We start from the raw sequence: 19,128 nt of genomic DNA, 5'->3' as shown, positions 1-19,128 counted from the left end.
CTTCTGTCACAGGACTTTCCACACTGTCATTGGAGCAGATTCCTTTGGAGTCTTTACAAATGTCTCTCGTACGTGCTCCACATTCACTTCACTTGCACTGGGACATCTGCCTCTCTCTGTCGGGCACAAGAAACCCGTCGTAACAAATTTGTTGTGCCAGTGGTAAATGGCCTTCCATGTTGGTGGCTTCTTGCCATACTTGGTTCTAAACAATCATTGAACAGCTGTAGCACACTTGTTTTTCTCGAATTCCAACACACAGAAAGCTTGCTCTGCACCTGAACGCGCTACATTTGCAACTAGCACTGATTATCAGCAACTTACCAAACTACGCTGTGGTGGTATACATAAAAAAAAACTTTCAGGGTTTCTCTTCAAAATGACATGTATAATATCTGTCCAATGTTTGGTTCTTGTGCAATAAATAATTGAGTGTTCCCGGACTATATGTACACCCTGTACATGTTGTAGGAAGCAATATACTAGTAACTCTTCTAGGAATGATAATTAATTGAAACCCTCAGCTCCCGACAGGTGTTGTTGATATACGTCGATGGGGACAGCTGAAAATGTGTTCCCCGACCGGGACTTGAACCCAGGATTTCCTGCTTACATGGCAGACGCTCTATCCGTCTGAGCCACCGAGGGTACAGACGAATAGTGCGACTGCAGGGACTTATCCCTTGCACGCTTCCCGTGAGACCCACATTCCCAACTGTCCACCGTCTATATACGTAATGTACCTAATAGATATTTGCCCTTCCACTCATTACTCGCGCACACCAAGTTGTCTATTCCCATAAGAGTTCAGGCAACCTGTGCGCATTTGCACAGACGAACGTCAATGGCTGGATAGCCTTTAACTATATATATGAAGATAGTAATTGTTCTCGAAAGAACAGATACCATTGATCACCGTGCAGCTTCTCTAGAATAAATGATAATTAATTAAAACCCTTATCTGCTGACAGGTGTTGTTGATATACCTTGGTGGGGATAGCTGAAAATGTGTGTCTGCCATGTAAGCAGGAGATCCCGGGTTCGAGTCCCGGTCGGGGGGCACATTTTCAGCTGTCCCCATCGAGGTATATCAACACCTGTAGGCAGCTGAAGGTTTCAAGTATCATTCATTCTAGAGAAGCTGCACAGTCATCAATGGTATCTGTTCTCTCAAGTACAATTACTATCTTCATATATATATTCTAGGAATGTACGCTCTTGGAAGTTTTGACAGTAAAGAGCACAGTGGTGCAGAATGCTTCTCTTGCAGCGTCGCTCTGGGATTAGCTGAGCATCATCTTCACTCTCTTACTAAATGAACCTTTAACGAAATGTGCTGCTCTTCTTTGAATGCCCTTGTTCTTGTGTCTTTCCTATCTGATACAGAAACCAGCCTGATGAGGTTCATAAAGTATTGGTTGAACAAGGGTTTTGTAAGCTGCCTGCGTTGTGGGTTGCCTCCATCTCCACAGGATCTTCCAATGAGTCTGTTTGGTGTCAGCCTCAGCAATAAGTTTCATGTGTTCATTCCACTTTAAACTGCTCCATACGTACATTACTAGATGTTTTATGGGAGTGATTGCATCCAGTGAGTGTTCTGCAGTTGTTCAGCCATATAGCAGTGGGTCTTCCTGCCTATTTATTTGCAATTCATTAAATTTGTTTTACGTTGAGGGTCACCTGCCAATCCCTGCACCAAGCATTGATCATTTGCAGATTGTGTTGGATTTCGATTCAATTTCCTAGTGTTGCAACATCTCTGTACACAACAGTATTTTCCATGAAAATCTTCATGCTACTTTCAACATTAGGACATTTATGTATTATACATCTGAAGGTTTCTCTCTATTGAAAATGACATGTTGTTTTCTGTTACCTAGAAAATCTTCAGTCCAATCACTCAGCTTGTCCAATATTCCATATGCTCCTGTTTTGTTGTCGAACACATTCCGGAAGCTGAGAAAACGTTTTTTCCCCTTTAAAATTCATTTTTGTAAGTTAGTTTCTGTAGTTGTAAATTATTTTTATTGAGGTTGGATTCCTCTGGAAACCATGTTCTCAACTACCACAGTATTAGTGCTGTAAACAAGAAAAATGGCAGCCTCAGTTGTAAGAGATTTGAAATAATTTATTACAGCAAATTGATTTGTCACCGCATGGCCATTTTCAGTACAAAAATAAGTATTGAAGACTCGTGTAATAAAAGCACATACTAACAACTTCAACATGGCCGTCCGCAGCTTGTGGTCTAATGGCTAGCGTTGCTGCCTCTGGATCACAGAGTCCCGGGTTCGATTCCCGGCTGGTTCGGCCATTTTATCTGCCCAGGCACTGGGTGTTTGTGTTGCGCCATCATTTCAACATCATCATTATTTGTGAACATGGCTAAAATTTGACTGTGTAAAGATTGGGACACTGTACAGGCACTGATGACCGTGCGGTTAATCAGCCCACAAACCAATCATCAACATCCTCCTCATCCAACGTTTATTGTGTGTTGAGGTCATGTTGAAGTTATATGTGCTTTTATTGCACAAATTTTAAAACTAATATTTGCACTGAAGAGGGTCCTGTAGTGAATGAAATACATTTTCTGTAATAAATGATTTCATCTCTCTTAGAATCGAGGCTGCCATTTTTTAATTTTTTTTTTGATACAGGAGCTATTATTATTATTATTATTATAATTATTATTATTATTATTATAATTATTATTATAATAATTATTATTATTATAATAATAATAATTATTATTATTATTATTATTATTATTATTATTATTATTATTATTATTATTATCTTTTTTTTCCTCAGACTTAAGTCTGGTTAAAAATGGAATGTGACGCGGACCTCGGTCAAGCGTGACTTCCTTGTAACTGTATGGTATATGTTATATTGCATTTAGGAACTTTCGGGTCATTGAACATGTATCAATAATTACAGATTTTTGTAGTTGTATATATATGTTTGGATGTAGAAGTATTGCATTGATGTACTGGTGGATATTGTGAGGTATGACTCCTGTAGTTGATAATATAATTGGTATAATGTTGACTTTATCCTGATGCCACATGTCCTTGACTTCCTCAGCCAGTTGGATGTATTTTTCAATTTTTTCTCCTGTTTTCTTTTGTATATTTGTTGTATTGGGTATGGATATTTCGATTAGTTGTGTTAATTTCTTCTTTTTATTGGTGAGTATGATGTCAGGTTTGTTATGTGGTGTTGTTTTATCTGTTACAATGGTTCTGTTCCAGTATAATTTGTATTCATCATTCTCCAGTACATTTTGTGGTACAAACTTGTATGTGGGAACGTGTTGTTTTATAAGTTTATGTTGTAAGGCAAGCTGTTGATGTATTATTTTTGCTACATTGTCATGTCTTCTGCGGTATTCTGTATCTGCTAGTATTGTACATCCACTTGTGATGTGATCTACTGTTTCTATTTGTTGTTTGCAAAGTCTGTCTTTATCTGTTGTGGTATTGGGACCTTTAATAATATGCTTGCTGTAATATCTGGTGTTTATTATTTGATCCTGTATTGCAATCATGAATCCTTCCATCTCACTGTATATATTGCCTTTTCTTAGCCATGTGTTGGATGCGTCTTGATCGATGTGTGGCTGTGCCATGTAGTGTTTTCTTTCTCCAATTTACTTTTTTTGTATCTGTTGATGTTATGTGATCTAAAGGATTGTAGAAGTGGTTATGAAATTGCAGTGGTGTAGCCAATGTATTTATATGAGTGATTGCTTTGTGTATTTTGCTAGTTTCTGCTCGTTCTAGAAAGAATTTTCTTAAATTGTCTACATGTCCGTAATGTAGGTTTTTTATGTCAATAAATCCCCTTCCTCCTTCCGTTTTGCTTAATGTGAATCTTTCTGTTGCTGAATGTATGTGATGTATTCTATATTTGTGGCATTGTGATCGTGTAAGTGTATTGAGTGCTTCTAGGTCTGTGTTACTCCATTTCACTACTCCAAATGAGTAAGTCAATATTCGTATAGCATAAGTATTTATAGCTTTTGTCTTGTTTCTTGCTGTCAATTCTGTTTTCAGTATTTTTGTTAGTCTCTGTCTATATTTTTGTTTTAGTTCTTCTTTAATATTTGTATTATCTATTCCTATTTTTTGTGTGTATCCTAGATATTTATAGGCATCTGTTTTTCCATTGCTTCTATGCAGTCGCTGTGGTTCTCCAATATGTAATCTTCTTGTTTAGTGTGTTTTCCCTTGACAATGCTATTTTTCTTAAATTTGTCTGTTCCAAAAGCCATATTTATATATCATTGCTGAATACTTCTGTTATCTTTAGTAATTGGTTGAGTTGTTGATTGGTTGCTGCCAGTAGTTTTAGATCATCCATGTATAGCAAAGGTGTGATTTTGTGCAGGTATGTTCCAGTAACATTGTATCCATAATATGTATTATTTAGCATGTTGGATAGTGGGTTCAGAGCAAGGCAGAACCAGAAAGGACTTAATGAGTCTCCTTGGTATATTCCACACTTAATCTGTATTGGCTGTGATGTGTGATTATTTGAATTTGTTTGGATATTAAGTATAGTTTTCCAATTTTTCATTTCTATGTTTAGGAACTGTATCAATTTAGGATCTACTTTGTATATTTCCAAAATCTGTAGTAACCATGAGTGTGGTACACTATCAAAGGCTTTTTGGTAATCAATGTATGCGTAGTGTAGCGACCTTTGTTTAGTTTTAGCTTGATATGTCACCTCTGTATCTATTATCAGTTGCTCTTTACATCCTCGTGCTCCTTTGCAGCAGCCTTTTTGTTCTTCATTTATAATTTTGTTCTGTGTTGTATGTGTCATTAATTTCTGTGTAATGACTGAAGTTAATATTTTGTATATTGTTGGTAGGCATGTTATGGGGCGATATTTAGCTGGGTTTGCTGTGTCTGCTTGATCTTTAGGTTGAAGATAAGTTATTCCATGTGTACGTGTATCAGGGAATGTGTATGGGTCTGCAATGTAACTGTTAAATAATTTAGTTAGATGTGAATGTGTTGAGGTGAACTACTTTAGCCAGAAATTTGCTATTTTATCTTTTCCAGGGGCTTTCCAATTGTGAGTAGAATTAATTGCTTGGGTGACTTCGTGTTGCAAAATTATCACTTCAGGCATTTGTGGTATCATCTTGTATGTGTCTGTTTCTGCTTGTATCCACCGTGCATGCCTGTTATGTTGTACCAGGTTTGACCATATGTTGCTCCAGAAGTGTTCCATGTCTGTTATGTTTGGTGGATTGTCTATTTTAATGTGTGTGTTATCTATTGTCTGGTAAAATTTCTTTTGGTTTGTGTTGAATGTTTGGTTTTGTTTCCTTCTATTTTCACATTTTTTGTATCTTCTAAGTCGTTTGGCCAATGCTTGTAATTTCTGCTTCTTTTCATTTAATTGCTCTATCGCTTCTTGTTGTGAGATTTTACCTAACCTTTTTCGTTTTTTTTTCTGACATTTCATTTTTTATAAATTGTGTTAGCTGTCCGATGTCTTTTCTCAGTTTTTCTATTCTGATCTGTAGCCTGTGTTGCCAAGCTGGTTTTGTGGGTTTCTTCTGTGTTGCCTAGTGTGTATATTTAGTGTAGTGAGTGCTCCTATATAAACCAGTAGTTGTAACTCTTCCATAGTTGTGTTTTCATTTATTTTGTTGTGTATGATTGCGTTGGTAGTTTTTATTGTTGTTTCGACTTGTGGGTTATTTGGCGGTCCATGCAAGAATGGTCTAATGTCTGTATTTGTGTCTTTGTGTTCTATATATGTCAGCTGAAATTTATCTTCTATATCTAACATGTGTGTCACTTCGTGTTCTATTTGTGCTTGTTCTGGTGGCTGTCTGAAGATTTTGTTTTCCTCTGATTGTTTAAAATTGATGCGTGTTGTCCTTTGTTTGCTCTGGGATGTTTGAGTCCATTACTGTATTTTCTTCTTCTTCTGATTGCACATTATTTTGTTCCAGTATTTGTTGTACTTGTTGTTTGATGTTTTCTAATTCTGACTGGGGTATCCTGTTATTTTTTATTATTACATGGATCTGATCAGCTAGTCGTTGTTCTGTTAAAAATTTTAATTCTGGGTATCTGGTAATAAATGTTGTGTATACTTGTGATCTGTATCCAGTTGTGTTGGTTCCTAGGTTTTCTTGCTTGGTAATAACAGAACATGAGGTGTTGGTTAACTTCATCTGACCATCTCATCCTCTGTCTTTGTTTTCCTTCTAGGGTGGTTGCAGGAAGCATATCTTGCAAAACACCTCTATTTGGATTTAAATAATTTTCCAGTTGGCTAGCAGTGTCGTTACCATTGTGGGCGGGCATAGGGTTCAAGCGTCGTCCCCGACCATGACGGCGCTTGTCCGAGGCTTCTTTAGTTCTGTCCTGAACCAACTAATCACACTAGCCCTATTAGTGGTTTGTTCTTTTCGTCGCCTTTTACAACTGGCAGAACATACCAGAGGCCTATTCTTTTCCCGGGCCTCCACGGGATATTATTATTATTATTATTATTATTATTATTATTATTTGAGGTGTTAATGACAGAACTGCAATATCCAAATTGTGCCCCCAATCTTTCTTTGATTGCAGTTGCATGAAACCATGGTATCACTGATGAACAGAGATTCTACTTTACAAGAGACATTGGACTTTGGTACAGCATATAATGACTTGTTCTATATACTGGATCTTGTGGCGCAAAAGAGGATGGCAAGACATAGGACACTAAGTTTACCTGAAATGTCTATCCTCGCAGGTAAGAAATGGTAACTTGGAAAAACATTGCAAATAATGATTGGTCTTTAGATTTATGTGCCAGAACTTTGTAAGAACTGTGTTCACGATGGTCTGGCTGAATTAATTTCTGCAAAATGCTGCATTTTTAATAAAATAGAACAAAGTGACACCTGTAAAATCATTAGGATGATGAAACTTTGATATGGCTTATGAAACAAAAATAATTTTCAGACGATCCTCGTTTAGAGCATCTCATTGGCATGCACTCAGATGAAACACGTGAATCTGAAAGTTCCAACAAATTCTCAAATACCTGTGAGTGGAATCAACATATGGATGCTTTACTGTCTAATAATGATCAACTGGTTCAATCATTAAGAGACCTCATTGCTGTATGGTGAGTTCCAGCAAATGTATGTTTCTATATTTCAATTGATGTCCAGTGTATAATCTTGATTTAAATAATTGAAAGAACAAAATTCATATCTTCGTGGACTGACTGACTACTATGTTACAGAATATAAAAACTGTAACATACATATTTAGAAGTATTTATTGCAGTGTCATGGTGTAATGTCAGTTTGAAACAGCAAGGTGTGAGGAAGGGACCTCCAGGAGTACGTACATCCTATTTGTTCTACACAAGTATCACACATTATTGCTCTTGCGTTTTGTTTTGGAAGTTTTGATTCGAATTCCTTTGTTCACCAGTTCGTTGTTTTCATTTCTATGAGAGGTATATGTGGCATCTTGAGTGCTCTCACTGTTCATCTCATTTACTTGTGATTGGAGTATATTCTTACAACATGACTCGTATTCTATAACCAATGTATAGTATGACAGTTTCCAAGACTACAGGAAGAGAACACACACATAATCATTAAACCGTCCAGTAGAGCTCAGATGCTGCTTACGGTTGCCACACCAGGGAAACCCCCCTGCGGGTCCGGGGATTAGAATAGGCCCGAGGTATTCCTGCCTGTCGTAAGAGGCGACTAAAAGGAGTCCATCCCCCTCACGGGGGTAGTTAGCGCCTGCGTCCGGAGACGGACGGTTCCACGACCTATAATTGTGGTCTTCTTGGTTTTTCACTTCTCGTTTCTTCCTTCCTTTTGTTGGTTCCTTTCTTTGCTCTTCTCCACCTCACTGTCTTCCTTACTCTTTCCCTTGACTTCTCCTTGCCTTCTCATTGCCTTTTTTTCTCCTTGCCTTCTCATTGCCTTTTTTTTCTCCTTGCCTTCTCATTGCCTTTTTTTTCTCCTTGCCTTCTCATTGCCTTTTTTTTCTCCTTGCCTTCTCATTGCCTTTTTTTTCTCCTTGCCTTCTCATTGCCTTTTTTTTCTCCTTGCCTTCTCATTGCCTTTTTTTTCTCCTTGCCTTCTCATTGCCTTTTTTTTTCTCCTTGCCTTCTCATTGCCTTTTTTTTTCTCCTTGCCTTCTCATTGTGTTTTTTTTTCTCCTTGCCTTCTCATTGTGTTTTTTTTTCTCCTTGCCTTCTCATTGCCTTTTTTTTTCTCCTTGCCTTCTCATTGCCTTTTTTTTTCTCCTTGCCTTCTCATTGCCTTTTTTTTTCTCCTTGCCTTCTCATTGCCTTTTTTTTTCTCCTTGCCTTCTCATTGCCTTTTTTTTTCTCCTTGCCTTCTCATTGCCTTTTTTTTCCTCCTTGCCTTCTCATTGCCTTCTTCTCCTTGCCTTCTCATTGCCTTCTTCTCCTTGCCTTCTCATTGCCTTCTTCTCCTTGCCTTCTCATTGCCTTCTTCTCCTTGCCTTCTCTGGTCTCCGCCTTGGCGTTTGAGACAGTCTGTCCTCTTTCTCCCTCTCTCTCTTCTTTTTCCTCTTCTTCCTTCCTCCCTGTGCGTGCCTGAAGGCCGACCCACGCGTTCGCACGCGTAGCCGGTGACGGGGTAACGCGTAAGTCCCCGCCCTGGGTAGACATGTAAGGCACGCACGTACCCCCTGGTAAAGGCCAGGCCCGGGGAGGGGTGATTGCCTGAGCTGATACCTTCTGACCATGCCGATTGGTCCCTCCGTCTGTTTCTCGGGAGGTGTGACCTGAGGTGTAAACATTCACCTAAGGTGGGAGTGCCCTCTGAGAGGGTCCCCACAAGGAAGGAGCGCGCCATCGGAGACGCTGGCAATCATGGGGGATTCCTCCGCAATGGATTCTACTCCATCTCTCTCGATTTCGACCCAAAAATGGAAACGTGACCAGCCAACAGTGACAAAAGTACTACCGCCTGTCCCACAGTTCCTCGTAGTTTCTCGATCTGGGGACGGAAAGGATTTTTCCTCTGTCAACCCTTTCGTTATTCAGAAGGGCGTAGATGCCATAGCCGGATCTGTCAAATCTTGTACCAGGTTGCGTAACGGCACCTTATTACTAGAAACTGAGAGTGCCTTTCAGGCACAAAAACTGCTTCGGGCCACCCTCCTGTACACGTTCCCTGTCCGGGTGGAGGCCCACCGAACTTTGAATTCGTCTCGTGGTGTAGTCTATACTAGCTCCCTCGACGGATTGACTGACGAGGAGCTTCAATCTTTCCTCGCTGAGCATGGCGTGACGGCTGTCAATCAGGTCATGAAAAAGGTCAACAATGACCTTGTACCGACCCGGACACTTTTCTTGACCTTCGATAGTGTTAAGCTGCCATCGCGCATCAAGGCGGGCTACGAGGTTATTTCTGTTCGCCCCTATGTCCAGACACCTACGCGCTGCTACCAGTGTCACACTCGACAGTCTTGTTCCAATGCGGCTAAATGTGTCACTTGTGGCAGGGATGCCCATGAGGGTGACTGTCCACCTCAGTCTCCTCGTTGTGTGAACTGTCGGGGTGACCATGCCGCATCCTCCCGCGAATGTCCTGTCTATAAGGAAGAACGCTGTATCCAAGAAATTCAGGTCAAAGAGAAAGTGTCCACCTCGGCTGCTCGCAAGCTATTGGCTAGTAGGAAGCCCGCGCTGCTCCCAGCGGGGAAATACAGTACTGTCCTCGCCTCTCCTCGGACTACCAGGGAGGTAGCAACCCAGACATGCGATCTGACCTTCAGCACCACGGTCGTCCGTTCGGCCAGTGCTAAGATCGCGCGGTCGACGTCTCCTCTTCCTCCCATCACCCCACAGACACCAGCCCCTTCATCAGCTTCTGCTAAGACGAAGACCCCGAAGTCAGATGCACGGGCCTTCAAGAAGGAACCGTCCCGTGCAGACTTCCTACGTTCCTCGACCTCCCAGCCTTCGACCGGTACTTCCACCAAACGTCCTTCCAAAAAGGCTCATAGGAAGCACAGTTCTCCTTCTCCGCCTCGGCGCATTTCTTCTCCTGCGCCACCCAGCGGTTGCCGCCCCAGGCCGTCATCCGTTTCGCCTGGCCGCACCGCTGGTAGCCGAACATCTGGCCGTTCACCGGCGGAGGAAGCTCCCCCTCCCGGCCATCCTCCCGAGGTGGCCGATGAACCTATGGACCCAATGGACGATGACTGTCCGCCTACCGATAGCAGCGGCAGTGCTCGCTCGAAGCCAGGCCCTCAGCAGCCTTCGAGGTGACCCCTTCTTTCATCTTCCTTTTCTTACGAAGGCACTTATTCACTGGAATATTCGCAGCATTCGCTCCAACCGAGAGGATTTGAAGTTGCTGCTCCGCTTGCACCGTCCGCTCGTCGTAGCCCTCCAGGAAACGAAGCTACGCCCATGCGATCAAATTGCCTTGGCACACTACACCTCTGTGCGTTTTGACCTACCCCTGTGGTAGGTGTCCCAGCTCATGGAGGGGTTATGTTGCTGGTCCGGGATGATATTTACTACGATCCCATCACGTTGCACACCGGCCTGCAGGCAGTTGCCATCCGCATTACTCTCCCCATTTTTATGTTTTCCTTTTGTACCGTTTACACTCCATCGTCATCTGCCGTTACCAGGGCAGACATGATGCAACTTATTGCTCAGCTACCTGCACCATTTTTGTTAACTGGAGGCTTCAATGCCCACCATCCCCTTTGGGGTTCTCCAGCCTCCTGCCCGAGGGGCTCCTTGTTAGCAGACCTTTTCAACCAGCTCAATCTTGTCTGCCTCAATACTGGCGCCCCTACTTTTCTTTCGGACACATCTCACACCTATTCCCATTTAGACCTCTCTATATGTACTCCCCAACTTGCACGCCGGTTTGAGTGGTATGCACTTGCTGATACATATTCGAGCGACCACTTCCCGTGTGTTATCCATCTCCTGCAGCATACTCCCTCTCCGTGCTCCTCTAGTTGGACCATCTCCAAGGCAGACTGGGGGCTCTTCTCTTCCAGGGCGACCTTTCAGGATCAAACCTTCACAAGCTGCGATCGTCAGGTCGCACACCTCACGGAAGTCATTCTCGCTGCTGCTGAATATTCCATCCCTCACCCTACTTCTTCTCCACGTCGCGTATCGGTCCCCTGGTGGACCGCAGCATGTAGAGATGCTTTACGTGCTCGTCGACGTGCTTTACGCACCTTTAAACGCCACCCTACAGTGGCGAATTGTATGAATTATAAACGATTACGTGCTCAGTGTCGTCGTATTATTAAAGAAAGCAAGAAAGCCAGCTGGGCTGCTTTCACAAGCACCTTCAACAGTTTTACTCCTTCTTCTGTTGTCTGGGGTAGCCTGCGCCGGCTCTCTGGCACTAAGGTCCACTCCCCAGTTTCTGGCTTGAAGGTCGCGAATGACGTCCTTGTGGCCCCTGAGGCTGTCTCCAATGCCTTCGGCCGCTTTTTCGCAGAGGTTTCGAGCTCCGCTCATTACCACCCTGCCTTCCTCCCCGCAAACAGGCAGAGGAGGCTAGGCCACCTGACTTCCGCTCCTCGAATTGTGAAAGTTATAATGCCCCATTCACCATGCGGGAACTCTAAAACGTACTTGGCCGATCACGGTCCTCCGCTCCAGGGCCTGATTCTATTCATATTCAGATGCTGAAGAACCTTTCTCCTGCGGGTAAAGGTTTCCTTCTCCGTACTTATAATCGCATCTGGATTGAGGGACATGTTCCCGCATGCTGGAGCGAGTCTATTGTTGTCCCGATTCCTAAGCCGGGGAAGGACAAGCACTTGCCTTCCAGTTATCGACCTATCTCGCTTACTAGCTGTGTCTGTAAAGTGATGGAGCGAATGGTTAACTCTCGATTGGTTTGGCTGCTAGAGTCTCGACGCCTACTTACCAATGTACAATGTGGATTTCGTAGGCGCCGCTCTGCTGTTGACCATCTGGTTATGTTGTCGACCTTCATTATGAATAACTTCTTGCGGAATCACCCGACTGCGGCTGTGTTCTTTGATTTGGAGAAGGCTTACGACACCTGTTGGAGGGCGGGCATTCTCCGCACCATGCATACATGGGGCCTTCGCAGTCGCCTCCCTCTTTTTATTCGTTCCTTTTTAATGGATCGACAGTTCAGGGTACGTGTGGGTTCTGTCCTGTCCGACACCTTTCGCCAGGAGAATGGGGTGCCACAGGGCTCAGTTTTGAGCGTCGCTCTCTTCGCCATCGTGATGAATCCAATAATGGATTGCCTCCCAGCTGATGTATCAGGCTCCCTTTTCTTGGACGATTTTACCATCTATTGCAGTGCGCAGTGTACACGTGTCCTGGAGCGCTGTCTTCAGCGTTCTCTTGACAGTCTTTACTCCTGGAGTGTCGCCAATGGCTTCCGTTTTTCTGCCGAGAAGACGGTCTGTATTAACTTCTGGCGCTACAAAGAGTTTCTCCCACCGTCCTTAAGACTCGGTCCCGTTGCTCTCCCAATCGTGGAGACAACCAAATTTTTAGGCCTTACATTTGACAGGAAACTTAGCTGGTCTCCACATGTCATATTTGGCCGCCCGTTGTACCCGTTCTTTAAATGTCCTCCATGTTCTCAGTGGTCTGTCGTGGGGAGCAGATAGAACCGTCCTACTTCGTCTATATCGGTCGATCGTCCGCTCCAAGCTGGATTATGGGAGCTTCGTATACTCCTCTGCACGGCCATCCATCTTACGCCGCCTCAACTCCATACAACATCGGGGTTTACGACTTACGATCGGAGCATTTTATACTAGTCCCATAGAGTGTCCTCATGCTGACGCTGGCGAATTGCCACTCACCTACCGGCGCGATATACTGCTTTGTCGGTATGCCTGTCGGCTACTGTCAATGCCCGACCATCCGTCTTATCGTTCCTTTTTTGACGACTCTCTCGACCGTCAATACGGGTTGTATGTCTCTGCCCTGCTACCCCCCTGGAGTTCGCTTTCGTCGCCTCCTTCAACACCTTAATTTTTCACTCCCTGCAACCTTTCGAGTGGGCGAGAGCCACACGCCACCTTGGCTCCAGGCTCAGGTCCGCGTTCACCTGGACCTCAGCTCGCTCCCAAAAGAGGTCACCCCCGGTTCGGTCTACCACTCCCGTTTTTTGGAACTTTGTTCGAAGTTCATCAACATGACTTTCATTTATACAGATGGCTCTAAGACCAATGACGGGGTTGGGTGTTCCTTTATTGTCGGGGCACAAAGTTTCAAATACCGGCTCCATGGCCATTGTTCGGTCTTCACAGCTGAGCTCTTTGCCCTCTACCAGGCTGTTCTTTACATCTGCCGCCACCGACATTCTGCTTATGTCATCTGCTCCGACTCCCTGAGCGCCATCCAGAGCCTCAGTGATCCGTACCCGGTTCACCCTTTCGTACACCGGATCCAACGCTCTCTTCAGCAGCTGGTGGACGTCTGTTCTCCGGTTAGCTTTATGTGGGTTCCTGGCCATGTCGGTATCCCTGGGAACGAAGCTGCAGATGCCGCGGCCAAGGCTGCGGTCCTCCAGCCTCGGACAGCTTCTTGTTGTGTCCCTTCGTCCGATTTTAGCAGGGTCATTTGTCAGCGCATTGTGTCGCTGTGGCATGCCGATTGGGCTGCACTTACCGACAACAAGCTTCGGGCCTTAAAACCTCTTCCCGTGGCTTGGACGTACTCCTCCCGCCCTTCTCGGCGGGAGGAGGTCGTTTTAGCTCGGTTAAGAATTGGACACTGCCGGTTCAGCCATCGCCATCTGCTGACGGCTGCGCCGGCGCCGTTCTGCCCATGTGGGCACTTGCTGACGGTTAGACACATTTTAATGTCCTGCCCAGATCTTAACACACAGCGCCTAGATCTTAACCTGCCAAATACTTTCGATGCCATTTTAGCGGATGACCCATGAGCAGCTGCTCGTGTTCTTCGTTTTATCAATTTGACGAACTTCGCTAAGGACATTTGATGATGCTGTTTTTTAATCCTATACCTGTTAGTCTGTCTTTTATCGTGTTTTCCCTTTTAGTTGTTGTTGTCAACTTGTGCCTCGCGGTGCATTCTTAGAGTAGTCAGGGCGCTAATGACCATTGAAGTTGTGCGCCCTAAAACCACAAAAAAAACCACCAGGGAAGGTTTGGGATGTTTACCATTTGTAATTTTGGTTCCAGGGTTCCCTAAATGGGTTAGACTGTGTCTGCTTTCCTAACTACTGATACAAAGACCTAACTGCAAGATGAGATCTATAGGTAGCACATTTCTCAACACTTTATTGCAGTAGACTGTGCGGAAAATGTTTCAAAGAGATGTTTTGCAGTGTATGTTAACTCTGCTGCAATCTTAAAGGTTTTGCAGTTTTTGATCCTGAATTACACATTTAATGCTCATTGCATGTATTCAATCTGTATGTGTGATAAAATAGTGGTGTTACTTTTAATCACATGTCGTGTGCTGTGTTTGACTGACAGAAGCAAACTAAGTGCCGAATTTGAATTGAAATGTATGCGAAGATAATGTGCCTTTTTTTTTACTCGTGCTTTTGTATAATGAAATGTGCAGATTGGTATCCCACATTAAAGATCTGTCCTAAACACATTATTTCCAGTATCGTTTGTTAAAATAGTCTCAGGAAGTGGCATAGGTAGCAAGCTATTACCATTACAGGTATATTGTTCTGTTGGAATTACGTGTACCCTTACCTGGATCTGCACTGTTTATAGTTCTCAGTTGTTATTCAGGTATGGTCTGGATGCACAACTTACCTCACTTTCACCCTGGACCCATATTCCAAATATTTGTCTGATACACAGCACATTCTATTCATATTTTGCTATTCTGACTCACAATATGTACACTTATTTGTAAGAAAATAAAATTCTCAAGAACTCTGGTACAATACACTCAGAAGAAGAAACTTGCTAATAATGCATTTGAATCTCCCAAATGCTGTCAATGAGTGAGGAAATTCTCAGCAAGTAGCAACTGAAGGTAACAGGACATGTTTCACATGCATCTTTTATGAAGCTCTGGTTAGATGGTCCTACTTGTGTGAACATGTGCTAGTGCTTTCCGAGACATTTACAAACTTTGCATTGCTTCTCTACAGCAGATAGAATTCCCAATTGATATTGTCATTCTACTAAATTTATTCCAAACCATTGTGGCATGGTTGTGCAGCAGCCTTATAATGTGATTAATATTAAAAAACGGTCCCGGCCCACATGTTTGTTCTCAGTGGTTTTTAAACCATCTTCTATGGTTTGCTTCCTGTTAGGTTACCATTTAACCTAATAATTCCATAACTCTCTCTCTCTCTTTTTCTTTCTTTCCAGCTCCACACTGGTGACATCTTCTACATGGTTGAGAAAAACCTGGGTATTTAGGAAAAACTGGGTGGATAAATTATTTATTTTTTTGCCATTTTTTTTCATATTGGTAATAAAGCATCTAAATTTAAAGTCCCATGATTAAGTTATTCACAAGTCTAACCCATTCTAACTTCTGCAGAAAAGATAATTTACATGTAAGAGTTAGTTTTATTGATTACCAGCTTAGCATCTGCCGCTTCACTCACTCAGACTGTGTGCTCTGCACAGATTTTTTAAAACTGAATTTTTATGTTGTGCACAAATTGCACTAACTTCTAAACTTTTCATGCAAATTAAGGCCATAGAAGCATGGTCTTTCCCAAATGTACTTCTTACCAAAAAGTGATTCTTTTAGCTGAAGTCAAAGATGGGCGTTAATCATGCCTTTTGCATTCTTGTGGAGACATTTCCATAGAAATGTTCATCCCTAAAACACATTTTTTATATGTAACTGATAAGTGAAATACCAATTTTCAGATTTTTAACATTAAAATGTTTTTTAATACAAGAAAATATTTTCTTACACACTTTTATCTCTCGTGTCATCCCCTAAGGAGTTGAATTTTCAGCAACAGTGTAACAGCTATTTTTTTTATTTCTAACTGAGAAGCCAAATTGCAGTTTTGAGATTTAGCTTTAAAATATGGTCATAATGAAATATTTGCATAAAAAATCTCTTCTCTGTTTCACCACATTAGCATTGTAATTTCCAAAAGCACTAACACAATTTTTTTAAAAAAATGTCTATAACTAAGAAGACAAATACCAATTTTCATAGCTGTAGCTTCAAAGAAACTTCAGGAGTTCTTTAGAGCTATCGTCGAAATCGACTTAATAGCTAATATTTTCAAAAAGCTTTCCTTCTATTATGCGTGGGATTTCAAAAATCCCTTCCTAAACAATGCCTTCAGTATAAGATCGACAGTCTCTCCAGATTTAAAGATCATGTCTTTGGCAGTTTGGTTTGGGTGTGATGAGTCATTCACAACATTGCGTTTTATATGTATGATAGATAGATTGTAATTTAGAGAGAAACCTTCAAATCATTTGGATAAAGATGTATAAGTAATAGCTAGATTCCTTACAGTTTGATGCAGGATACAAATTCATCTGTGCAAAATAGCTCAGTCAGAGCAAATTTTCAAAGGATAGAAAACCCAGGATGGAACATGGACAATATGAAAGGAGATAGTGCTACTCACCACACACAACAGGCATTGAGTGGCTGGCAACAGATGATTGCTGGGAGGACTGTTGCCAGCTTTCCATGGGAACTACTGGTGGAAACTACAGTATGATTAAAATTATGTGTTAGTTGACACTTCTGGCTTTATATCTGCTTTCCTGAAATCGGAGTGCTCAATGTCACACACATTCACTGTTGCCAGACTGCCACAGCAATTGGTTCATTTCCAAGTGCTTGTCTGGCTTTCTTTCTTGACGATGTTTTCAGATCCCGAATCCTGAGTCTGGCCCTCTTGTTTTGTATTTCAGTATACCTGATACACAAGGCGCAATTCAGCGTTACATATACAGTTTTTATAATCCTAGAGACGAGCTTATGTTAGACGAGCTTCGCATGACATTGCATGAAGCAGAATTTTAATCTATTTGCACTTGTTTTTCTTCCTATTATTCCCTTTTCATTGAAATCTGCTTGTGCTGTCTGTAACCTGCAACTGAGTGCCAAACAGGACTGCTCAATGGTTGGTAATACGGCAGCTGGTGTAGGCAGTGAGAGGATGGTTTCAGATAATCAGTCAGAGAGAGAACTTACAATTTGCTTTTAGCACTGAAACTGAAGTTTTTCGGTCTCAGAGTTTGCTTGTAGAGGTTAACTCTAATAGCCGTGAAAAAAGTGATTGTGATTTTTACTTCTGCTGTAGATTGTTGACTGCCACTTTGTTGGCTACATTGAAAATCACTGGGTTTTGTTTAGTTTAGGACACAAGTTTAAATTCAGGGCTGTACAATGATCCTTCTGGCGCAATTAAGTCGTGTGTCACTTAAAATCGGCTGTGGACAGATCATCTCCTATTGCTGTCTTATCTCGTGCCAACCGCTTCAGACATTGCTCTACATTACACAATAACAGCATTCGAGAAGCGAGCCCGCCGTGTTTCTGTGCCGCCTGTAACAGAGCGGTAGCTGGCAACAGATGTGGCAAAACTGTAGCAGCAAGTGACTGACATCAACTATTGAGTAATTGTGATCGGAGCATAGTCGTCTGTAGAGCACTGACAACATGGAGGTACTGTGTACGTGCAGAAAGCAGGTGCACCAAGTCAGTTGCAACTGTCACTGATCTCCTCTCGCGACTCCACTGTAGTTGATTACTGTGAAATTTGGTCGATTTTCCTCACCGAACATGAATATGTATCCATCTTAAGTGCTTATGTATTTGTACTTGTTATTCGTTATAGGAATTAGATAGTGTTTAGACTTAATGGACATGTTAATCTACTGACAGTCTGTTTGAAACAGTAGATGAATGTTATCAGTTTATTAAATATGTCATTCCCTTTCTAGTGAACTGACTATCCAATAAAAAATTCATGTACATGTGAGTTAATGCCTGATCTTATTTGTCCTTGTTACATGTGTAGCTGGATATCAGTGTCAAAAGTCTCTTTCTGCCAGTGATGTCCTGTGAATCTGTGCTTGTAGTTCTTTGCTGATTGTATCACTTACATCCACTGTTTGTTGCTGTGGGTAATCAACACAAAAAGCACTTTATTTCTATATTTTAGGTGGCAACAACCATTTGAGACAGGTGTTCCAGAAGATATGGTTGTAAATGGAAAGAACATATTGCAGCATACAGCACACTGGGATCGTGTAACAGCTTTCGTGGAAAGAAAGCAAATGAAGGAATAAGTTGTGGGGAAATCATATTTGAAAATTAGGATTTACAAATTTATTTATAGATAACTTTTGTTAAGTATTAAAACAATATGAAGTTTTGTTCCTCTGTTAACTTGCAAGAACCTGGTTGAGTTATAGCTTTTTATACGTTTATCTGTGCAATATGTAAATATGTAAATTAAAATAAACTATGTAAATTAAAATAAACTACTTTCTTCATTATACTACTACATAGTAATGGTCTTTGCAATGCACCGATGCACAACTGTGATTTCATATATGTAAGTATCTGAGTATGTGGCATTGCCTGTGTATGCACCCCCCCCCCCCCCCTCCCCGACCCATTATGCTCCCACCCCTCTCCGTCCATCTGTCGCCTCCACCTCGTCCATGTCTGCCCCCTCCCTTCCCTCTATGGTACATTTAGCAGCAAATGTGAATACTGTCTGCTAAATGTGTTGGTAATAGAGTTAGCAGCAAAGTAGTAATAAATTTAAACATCATCCCTGATGTGACATTTTAACTGCATGAACTGCAAAATGTACTATGTGATAACTTTTTTCGTCTCGTAATTTTGTGAGGGCTGCAAGTCAGAAAAAAATTGAGTAACGGTTTGAAATTAAGGATAAAGTTGGTTGCAAGTCACTAAGTACTCCCGTTGGCAAATACTGGATAGCAATCATAGTAGCTACATGCTATGTAACAAATAGTTTGGAAGTATGGATTAAACACATCGAAGATTGTATAAGCACTGTATTTGTTTCTTTCAATTTTATCAAGTAGCACAAATTGATTAACACAAGCATTCTCTCAAAAATGATAAAGTTCTAAAGTGAAAGAGTAAATACTTCCCCTA

General features: G+C 42.0%; 1 protein-coding gene across 14 annotated transcripts in view; it reads left to right on the top strand.

Moving 5' to 3' along the window:
* The window catches only part of LOC126143126 (disks large homolog 5-like), a 556,312-nt gene extending 537,857 nt beyond the window's left edge, over positions 1 to 18,455 (top strand). For 5 of the 14 annotated variants that reach the window (XM_049915329.1, XM_049915330.1, XM_049915331.1 and 2 more), the window contains 3 exons: positions 6,609 to 6,774; positions 6,987 to 7,152; positions 18,158 to 18,455. In XM_049915329.1, coding sequence (XP_049771286.1) covers positions 6,609 to 6,774; positions 6,987 to 7,152; positions 18,158 to 18,284 — 459 coding nt within the window. In that variant the 3' untranslated portion in view covers positions 18,285 to 18,455. The remainder of the gene's footprint in view (positions 1 to 6,608; positions 6,775 to 6,986; positions 7,153 to 18,157) is intronic. The other 9 variants (XM_049915328.1, XM_049915327.1, XM_049915326.1 and 6 more) reach the window with 5 other exon arrangements.
* Positions 18,456 to 19,128: the final 673 nt, after the last annotated feature.

Source organism: Schistocerca cancellata, unplaced genomic scaffold, assembly GCF_023864275.1.
Source record: "Schistocerca cancellata isolate TAMUIC-IGC-003103 unplaced genomic scaffold, iqSchCanc2.1 HiC_scaffold_782, whole genome shotgun sequence".
Taxonomy (NCBI): domain Eukaryota; kingdom Metazoa; phylum Arthropoda; class Insecta; order Orthoptera; family Acrididae; genus Schistocerca; species Schistocerca cancellata.
The sequence above is the reverse complement of the archived record's forward strand: the minus strand, read 5'-3'. Positions and strand labels throughout refer to the sequence as shown.